The 10,290-nt window shown below is 35.2% G+C and overlaps 1 protein-coding gene across 1 annotated transcript in view; it reads left to right on the forward strand.

Annotated features, from left to right (window-relative positions):
* The window catches only part of TLCD4 (TLC domain containing 4), a 15,845-nt gene extending 8,234 nt beyond the window's left edge, over nt 1-7,611 (forward strand). The window contains exons 3-6 of the mRNA XM_015829257.1: nt 744-802; nt 1,671-1,765; nt 3,157-3,230; nt 7,287-7,611. Coding sequence (XP_015684743.1) covers nt 744-802; nt 1,671-1,765; nt 3,157-3,230; nt 7,287-7,611 — 553 coding nt within the window. The remainder of the gene's footprint in view (nt 1-743; nt 803-1,670; nt 1,766-3,156; nt 3,231-7,286) is intronic.
* Nucleotides 7,612-10,290: the final 2,679 nt, after the last annotated feature.

Below are 10,290 nucleotides of genomic sequence, written 5' to 3' on the forward strand. Positions count from 1 at the left end.
GTATCCCGGTCTGAAGCCCGACTGGAGCGGGTCTAGATAGACTGTTTCCTCCAGGTGTCGGGGGAACTGCTGCGCAACCACACTCTCAACAACCTTCGCCACAAAGCGAAGGTTGGAGACCGGACGATAGTTAGCCAATACATCTGGGTCCAGGGAAGGCTTCTTAAGGAGGGGCCTCACCACCGCCTCTTTCAAGGCTCTGTCAAGTCTCCATTTATAATTATCTGAGCAGTCTGTTTTTGATATATCGCCTTTATAGCTGTTTTAAATTGATCTCCAAAGTTCATATAATCCAACACTTTATTTAAAAACTGCCATTCCAATTTGTCGAAGGCCTTCTCCGCGTCAAGAAAGATAAAGGCCGAAGGTATTTGATTATTCTTATCCAAATATTCCAATAAATTTACAATTTGCCTGATATTGTTCCTCATGTATCTCCCAGATATGAAACCAGTTTGATCATCATGTATATAATGTTGCAGTATCTGCATCAGTCTATTAGCCAAAACTTTTGCAAAAATTTTATAATCCACATTCATACATTAATCTTTTTAACTATGTCTGTTCAGAAACTTTTCCCTTGCCTGTTTGCCATTTACCAGAGTTTTGTAGGATCATCTTAGCAGATGTGGGGTCTCTCTTCCAACATCCAAAAAAGTGATCACCATATTGGGGGGGGGGAATAAATATAAGCAAAATGCATGTTATATTTAATGTGTTTCCTTGGATGTCTTTGTTTATAGGGGCGATGCTTCTACAGTGCAACTAAATCTTGCTATCACTGTAGGCTACCTCATTTCAGGTAATGTGTAAAATATTACGTATATAATTTATTATAAGTCATCTGTTTTGAAAGAATCTTTTAACAGAAGTTTACCAAAACATGGCCCTCTTTACGAAAGTCTGTCTGTAGGAAGCAGACCATATTTTCCCTCACACCAAAAATTGTGCTATAAAATGTGATTATTTTATTTCATAACATGACAGTATTGTGTTAATTATTAAAATATTTTCTTCTGTCAATTTCTTATTCTCAAGCCTGAGTAACAAGAATTACTTTCTTTCTTTCCACTTTGCTTCCTGCTTCCATGGCACTAATCTGGTATCAATAATTTAATAACCATAGAAAAATAAGGGGGAATAAATTAGGGCTGTTCAAGGAGGAAAGCTTAGTTTCCTAATTACAGGCCTTCCCCTGAGTTTTCCTTGAGATGGAAATTGATTAATCAGTGTGAGAACATATTGTTTTGTTTTGAAAGTTCAACTTCTTCACCACTGGTCCTCAGTTTTAAAAGGCTACTTCAGGATGTACATGAATACAGTATGCATCTCCTCCTGCATGTCTTAAATAAATATTTCCAAACATAAGGTGGGAGGAGATTGTTTGAAATATTAGGCAACTTCAGGACTCGATTTGATAATAACTTCCTACGATGAGGCAAATCTGAGATTTATATTAAAAGGAACAATCAATGTTACATGGTAAGGGATCATAAGCCAAAGCTTGGGGTTCTATTTTTAATGATGTTCTGGCAAGGGCCACTTGGAAATTTTTATCCTGATAACAGAAAAAGAGAAGTAATTTTGCATCTCTGCCTTGCAGCATTAGAAGTTTTAAAATAAAATATAATAATTATAGAATTTTACTCACGTTCTTTATTCCTTTTCAGATTTGTTGCTTATTATTTTTCACTGGAAGGCAATTGGGGATATATTTTTTGTAACTCACCATGTACTAGCTATATATGCATATTACTTTGTACTGGTAAGTTCCATGTTAATTTTATAACATAACAAGTGTACATGTATTTTAGTAAAAATAGATTTTAATAGGCTTACCATTAAGATTCATGGCTCTTCTCAAGAAGAAAGTAACTGCTCTATGAGACTTATGATATACAGAAAAGGGAAGGAATAAAATAATACAGGAAAATACAGGAAAGGAATAAACTTGAATTGTAAGAAGGTGACCAACATCTGTCATTTCAGGGCTGAACTTAGTTCTCAAATATGTAACTGTCTTAAGTTATTTTGCTTATGGGAAGTGACAAAAAGTGACTTATGACTTTGTTGTTTGTATGTACACTGAGAACTTATGCACTGGAGACAAATTCCTTGTGTGTCTAATCACACTTGGCCAATAAAGAATTCTTCTCTTCTCTTCTCTTCTCTTCTCTTCTCTTCTCTTCTCTTCTCTTCTCTTCTCTCCTCTCCTCTCCTCTCCTCTCCTCTCCTCTCCTCTCCTCTCCTCTCCCCTCCCCTCCCCTCCCCTCCCCTCTTATTCTATTCTATTCTATTCTATTCTATTCTATTCTATTCTATTCTATTCTATTCTATTCATCACTTAAGGAAGTTACAGTTACAGTGTCTCATAATCAATACATCCTGTTATTGATTCATCAATAACTCTTCAATTGATAAGCTTTGTCTTTTGTACTTGTCCTCTTTCAAGTATATTGGAATTAAAGGAATGAAGCTTTAAAGTTAAACAGCAGTAGCTAGAATTTAATCTAGATGTAAATTTGGCAGTCAATAGACCATACACAGACTAACCAGAAATCAGTATTGTTGATAGCATACTGAACCATTGCAGTTATATATATATAGGTAATCCTTGACCTACAGCAGTTTGTTTAATGACTGTTTGAAGTTACAACAGCTCTGAAAAAAGGGACTTATGACCATTTTTCACACTTAACAACTATTGCAGCATCTCCATGGCCATGTTATCAAATTCAGACATTTGGCAACTGACTCGTATTTATGACAGTTTGCAGTGTCCCAGGGTCACATGATCATCTTTTGAGACCTGACAAGCAAAGTCAGTGGGGGGAGACAGATTCACTTAACAGCCTTGTTACTAACCTAACAATTGCAGGGATTGGCTTAACAACCGTGGCAATATAGGTTGTAAAATGGGGCAAAACTCACGTAACAACTGTTTCACTCAGCAACAGAAATTTTGGGTTCGGTTCTGGTTGTAAATTGAGAACTATCTATAGAATGCACAGCAACATGGAAATTCGGGGATCAGGGCATTGACAGCAGCAGCCTTTATTCAACAGTAGTAGACTCATTTATATTCTGTGTGGATAAAACTTACATAAGGCTTAGAACTGCTGATCTCTGGTTTGTTTTTCTACTTCCTTTTTCTAGGACAGAGGATTATTGGGATATTTTGCTAATTTTCGTCTGCTTGCAGAAATCTCTACCCCTTTTGTGAATCAGCGGTAGGTAATATTTCCTATTATTCTTACCTTATCATTTAGCTTGCTATGTGTAACTCAGTCGCCACTGACCTAACACATGTGCACTGTCTATATGCTGTGATACAATCTCACTGTTTTCTAAAGTTAAAACCTTGTGGTCACTGGTGTTTTAGCAAAGGGTTAATGAAAATGACCTAAAGATATTAACTGAGGATTTTTTTCCCCCAAAATGTATGATTGCTAGAGGACTTAATGAAATTGCATTTAATTATGAAATAATTTAATTTCTATTAGCAGATGATGTTCCTAGTTTCTAAAAAGATAACTGTTCAAACTAAAACCAATAACCATTTTGTTATTTGTTTAATATCCATTCAAGGCTCTTTAAAGAAGAAAGATACTTTTATCTAAATAAAAATGTTAAGTTTTTTTTCTTTGTGCAATGATTCTTGGAATAGGTCCCTTAGTAAAAGGGTCAACTTTTGAGTTGCATGTATTTTCAAGAATTGTATGGTACTGTCTCTTGCAAGTTTATTTCATTCTTGTTCTGTTTTTATTTGTTCGTATCTGCTACTGTATTATATAATCCACTTCTGAGATAGGTCAAAGCATGATCCATCTAGGTACCAAGAATGCCTAATAGTGAGATCTAGAAATTAATTTTTGAATTTTTCTAAAGAATCACATCATTATCATACTGTTTGTTTAATTTCTATAAGTTTCACAAAACAAAAGTATATATTAGACCACTCTGCATGACAATATTTATAAATGGTATTTTATATCTTAAGATATCAGCCTCCTTCCTTTTTTCCTCTTCTCTCCTCTCCTCTTCTTCCATTGCTACTCATTACCTTCTTTTTTTTACTGATTTTGAATAATTACTTTCATTTACTTTCATTTCAGACTTTGAATATGTTTAACATATTAATATCTTTTAAGTTTCAACAGTCTACTTTTTTTTAGTATTGCTTTATATTGTCATTTTCCTTATTTTGGCCAGGACATATGTAGAGTAAAAGTTTTTTAGCATTAGAATGAAGAGAATTAGAATGAAGAGAAAGTAAGCTTAGCCTCTTTGTCTCATTACTATATTAAAATGTTATTTTTATTTTGTTTGCTTCATCTGTCATGCAAAAAGTGATTCTTAAGTCATTTCATTATTGCCGTTGGAAGGTCTTAGCCCATTGCAAACAATGAATTCTTTGTGATGCTCCTTTTGCAGCATGGCATAAGGCACAAAACTAGTATGTGCAGTCTGACTTCAGATTGCTTTCAAATTTCCTTCTACAGCTGTTTTCAGGAGCTATGTTATTGCTATTTGTTTTTGCTGCTTTGACGTGAAGAGAATCTCTTTACTAACACACAAATATAGATTGTGAATATAGATCTTTATATAACAGCTTGTATTCCTTGCCTATATCGTTAACAAAAGGAAAATAGTTCAAGATGTTCTCTTCAGCTAACTTCCCTGACATCTATAAGCAATTCAATTACTCTTCTGAGCTAGACGACAAAAGTTATAAAAAGCAAGGTACAACAATCTTAATAAAACAAAAGTTCTTTTCCTTCCTTTTTGAATCATCTGGATAGTTTAAACTAGAAGATCACTTCAGAGGAGCTTCACTGTTTGTTTTGAAAAAATAAATGATATGCTGTATACATAAACCCCCTTAAAATTTGTCAGAGGCCTAATGCATTTGCTTTTATATAATTATCCTTAATAATGTGTAAGGAAAGTGTTGAAGAGACATGAGGCAAAATTCAGTGTTCCGTTAGATCTTGCTTTAAGTTTATTTCTCTTCCTATTTCTAGACCAATAGGGAGAAAAGGAACTATATTATCCCTTTCTTTACTTCTATCCATGCAACTGTAGAATGCAGAAACTATACTCGAGTAGGGACAATATGAAAAAAAGCACACAGGGAAAGGAATATTTCTCACTTTATTAGAATAGATAAGTTTTGAGGAGAGCTAAATATAACAAGATCGAACAGAACATTGATTTTTGTCTCATGTCTCTTCAAAATTTCCTTTAGCTTGAGGAGAACAGCTATTGCGCACATTTCCATAACTTAAGAAAATATTCTGTGAGTTTGGCTTTTGTTGGTTTACAAAAAGGAAGATGAGAGAAATGAGACAGGACCTCACTTTTACATCTATGCATTCTTTAGCATATAAAATATTTTTGTCCTGTTGTTGATTTATACATACCATCTATTGGTTAGAACTAATTGCTCATTTCTGTGCTTGTTTATTATCATTTATCACAAAGAACAAGTGTAGAATATATCATCCACTAAAAAATATACTTTGAGGACAGCGATCCCCAACCTTTGCAGTTTGGCGACCTGGCTGGGGTGGGGGAGACAGGAATTGGGCTGCGCGAGTGGCTGGCTGGCATGCGCGCACACAGCCTTTGTGCGAGTAGTGGGCTGGCACTCACGTGTATGCCCACTGGCCCACTGCTAAGTTGAGCTACAGTATGCATGCACAGGTGCATGCTCTGGCCAACCACTCACACAGCCCAATTCTGAATAGGCCACAGCCTGTAATGGGCTACCGCCCAAGGGTTGGGGATCCCTGTTTTAGGGCATAGCTCCTCTGCAGCTGACGCAGCCCTAATGCAGATTTAGAATCTTTATTCTACTAGTTTTTATTATTTTCTCTTTTATCCTTGAGACATATGTGGGCAGTGCCAAGTACATTGATACATGTGGGGAACATGTCCTGCACTGACAATCTTGGGTTCCATTTGATGCTGCTAGTTTTCTGTTGGATCAACCTCTTTTATCCAGTCTCAGGTCTGTCTCCTACCCCTCAATTGTCTTTGGGCTTGAAGGGTTCTGTAACTGGAACAAAAGAAATTGTTTAGCCTAACTTGCTATCTCGCTTTTGTAATCAGCGTTTGTGTCAGGGACAAATTTCATGCAAGCATGGGAAGACATGTACATGGATGGAATGTACTGAAGGAGGGAATAAGGAAGTGTACAGGAATGATTGATGTCTTCCTTATGATGTAATGGCTCTGTTGTCTGATTTTCATTGGCTAACAAAGTTTATAAAGCAATGCTGCTAACTTTCTAAGGTGTGGCACTTCTGGACGTAACTCTGCCAGCGTTCCAGATTGTTTGCTACCCAGCTGTTTTATTTGATCAATTAAAGCACTGTTTTTTTTAAGAAGCCTCCGTTTGAGTTGCCTGATTAGACTTTTAATGGTATCTCAAATTTAAGTAAGGGCCAGCAACCTTACAGGCTGTTAGGTAAATTGAAACCCTGGCTTCTAGCCACTCTACACACACCCTTCCTCCATTGGATTAGTCAATTGATTGATGGAGTTTCAAGTCCTAAAATTGACAAACCTATTCTTGTATTCTCACAGATAATTGGAAGTGTAATAGAAAGAACTCATCTTTTATACTTATGTAGCTCACCTGACAGGAAATTTTCTTCTCAGTTACTACAATTCATAAGAGCTTTGCTCTTTACTACCTCTCTTCATGTAATATTCTTAGGAAGCTTACAGTTCCCCACAGCTAAACCCATTTCTCAAACGTCAAGTCTTCATTGCCACCTATCCAACTGCTGTCCAAATCCAGATGATCGGTACACTACAAAAATCATTAGATGGAAGCAAAGAGATACAAAGTCTTTCACTATAATCAGTCAATTCACAGTTTCAATGATTTAAAACAAAATAAAACAGAACAAAAATAGTTCAATTAGTTGATGATATGACAGGAGAGAAGAAAGAAATGATTGCAATTCTGGAGTAATCAAAGCATTATGTATACAATTTGGAAAGGGCTTTTCACAGGATGTTGAATGGGGTTGGAATTTCAGCCAAAGAACCACCAGTCATGCCTCTTAGCAAGTTGCACAATCTGTGGAGACAGTTTTGTAGCTTCCAAATAAGTGGTAAGGGTGACACTGTGGCAGCAGCCATATTTTAGGGCAGCAAAATTTATTGATGATTCTAGGCAAAGCAGATATGCAGATGTAGTCTCAGACTTTGCCTAGATAAAATAAATACCACTTTTCTCATTTTGATTTCTGTTAATCTTTTTTCTCTTATAGGTGGTTCTTTGAAGCACTGGGGTATTCTAAAGCTTCAAAAGCCAACATCATCAATGGACTGCTAATGACCATCATGTTCTTCCTAGGGAGGATCATAGTCATTCCAATTTATTACAACAGTGTTGCTTCTGAGTTTGGAACAGAAGCCTACTACAGATTAGGATTTGCAGCTCAAAGCGCCTGGTTTATCTCCAGTATCATATTGGATATTATTAACTTAATGTGGATGGTCAGAATTACACGAGGATGTTACAAGGTTATTTGTCTCATCGGACAAGAAGAAGCCAAAGCTCATAAAAATGGCAACACGAAGAAGAGCATTTAATAGCAGTTTGGGGTACGTTAAAAGAACAATGCAGACTTTTGCCATAAAAAGTTCCTCTTAAGGAAATATAATGATACCTTTCTTAAATTTAGCATTTCCAATAACACACTCCTGGGTCTCCAAAACATTTTCTTCTGAAGATTTGGATTGCGTGGTGTCAGAAACAACAACAACATGCTGCATATGTTCACCTTGGCATGGTGTCCTAAGCATTGAGCAGTCAGCTGAATCTCTGAAGATCAACCCTTTTTAGCACTATATTCCTGTGAATTTTCACTCAGGTTTCTTAAAATGATACATTTTTAATGCTTGTGAATGTCAGGTTGTTTACGTTCTGCTAATATGGCAACATTTCTGGCATGTTTCTTGGCTTTCCTAATATTTGGTGTTCATATCTGAAGACTCATCTGCTTTGCAAATTACTCATTTCAGATCTATACATTTTACTCCATTTTCTACTGCCTTACATGCATGAATAGGATCTTTGGGATTCATTGACTAGTTTTACATGCAAATACAAATTTGAGCCTGAAGATCTTTTTTCTTAAATGAGTTATTTTTATTGCTTCTTACTGTATATAAAATAGTATAGATGTTTTGAACTTTTTAAATATCCAAATTTCAGCATCTTTGCATGATAAACAGTAGAGGGATTTTTAAAAACATGCCAGTATTCTGTTTCCCTGACACAAGTATTGGAACTTTGATCTGGTTTCAGCCTTTTATCGTGTAACAGATAACTTTTATGCTATAAAACTCCTGAGGGGTAAAGCATTAATGAATTTTGGACATGTGGATTGTCACAAGAGCCTCTATAAGTAAGAAAAAGTTACTAATCAGTTCATTTTAACTTTTCTCAATTTTTCTTTAATGCAATTTAGGAAGATGTGCTCCTCCAACGAGAAAAATCATCCTTCAGCTCTTGACAATGGCTACTTGCAGAAACATCACTAATATTTATTTATTTATTTATTTATTTAGTCACAGCTATACTGTTTTAGTTCTAGCAACTCAAGATGCTTTATAGTAACCTGGGTATCGTCAGAATAAAAGACAATCACAAATTAATTACAAAGGACCTTACAGTAAATAGTTCAGATTCACCATCTTCGCCGAAAAATGCTTGGACCAGATTGGTCTTAAATTTTTTGGAAAGAAAAAACAACAACAAATAGTCTCTGCATCTCAGGGATCAAGATATTCCACAGAGTGGGAGAATACACACTTCTGGTACCTACTCCTTTCACTTCATGCAGTTGGGGGATTCTTTGCCACCTTTCTACGAACGGTATTTACAGGATGACCGATTCTATTCAAGAGAGGTGCACTGGTGCTGAACTGTGTAAGACATTATATAGGTTAAAGTTTGTATCTTGAACTGGGCCCAGAAGCCTACTGACAACCAACAAAGTGACTAGAGTATGGGTGTTATGCTACTAAATCCACTTCTCCCTTTTTAATAGCTAGGTTGATGCAGATTGGATCAGTTGCAACTTCCCAATCATTTTCAAGTTGAGTCCCACATAAAATACATTGCAATAGTCTAGCTGTGAGGTAATAATGGCATGAATCATAGTTGCAAATACAAAGCGAGAAGGGAAAATCTGTAAGAAAAACAAAATAGTTGAAAATCTATTGTTTACATTACAGTAACTTCACATATGCTCTCTACTATTATGGACTCAAATTTGTTTTATATTGTAATATATTAAATTGAATTTACCAAATCATCATCCAACGTATTTTTAATGATATTCACTACTTACTCATCTAACACTTAACTATGTTTTGAATAACATATCTTAATTTATTGTTGATTTGTTTATTTGCATATTGGGAGATTGCAGAGAACTGCTTATTCTTCCCATCAATGCAACTTAATTATGTTCTTGATATTCTAGAATATTATATAAGCACAGGGAACTGTTCAGCAAAAGCTTATTCATAGGTTGATGACTGTAATAGCAAATGTTGATTTGCATATCCCATTTTAAACTCCTCAGATATTTCAAAACATGTCAAACATAGTAAATGAAATGTGACATATCAGGTTTACACTCAGGAACCATATTTTGATGTCGATTAGATGGCTGGTGAGAAGGGAAATCTCTCCATATTTCATCAGCAAGAGTTACAGTACTTAACTTTCAGCAGTATCCGGTTGAAATTCCATGTGTTATGTATGAATAGTGGCAGTTCACATATTCAACTGTGAGATTTTAAACAAAAAATATTAGTATGCTAATAACTATAAATCAAATGTTAAAAAATTATCAAGCAATTTAAAGTTTGAATTGAATTAAAATTTTAATGACTGATCCTGTGTCCCCCCTAGACTACATCAGAGCTCTTTTCTAGAGAAAATGTATGTCATAAAAGGCATTAAAAACTGATGTTGTTGGCTTTTTGAAATAATTTGTTTGTAATGTGCCATTATCTTACAAATTGATATGGTAACTTGTACTTTTTTTTAGGGAGGAAAAACAAATGTGTTTATTTGTGGTGAAATATGAAAAGGGACTTACATTAGCAGGAGCATAATCCCTCAGCTATTTTGAGAGACTAATTACAAAGGGAAATCAATTGACTTATGTAAAGATTCAGGATAATACTATTTGATTATATAGACAATCTTATTGTTAAACATTTTTTAATCTGCTAAGAATGCATTAGAAGGTA

The sequence above is a fragment of the Protobothrops mucrosquamatus genome, unplaced genomic scaffold (genome assembly GCF_001527695.2).
Source record: "Protobothrops mucrosquamatus isolate PMUCROS unplaced genomic scaffold, P.Mucros_1.0 scaffold_233, whole genome shotgun sequence".
In the NCBI taxonomy this organism is placed as follows: domain Eukaryota; kingdom Metazoa; phylum Chordata; class Lepidosauria; order Squamata; family Viperidae; genus Protobothrops; species Protobothrops mucrosquamatus.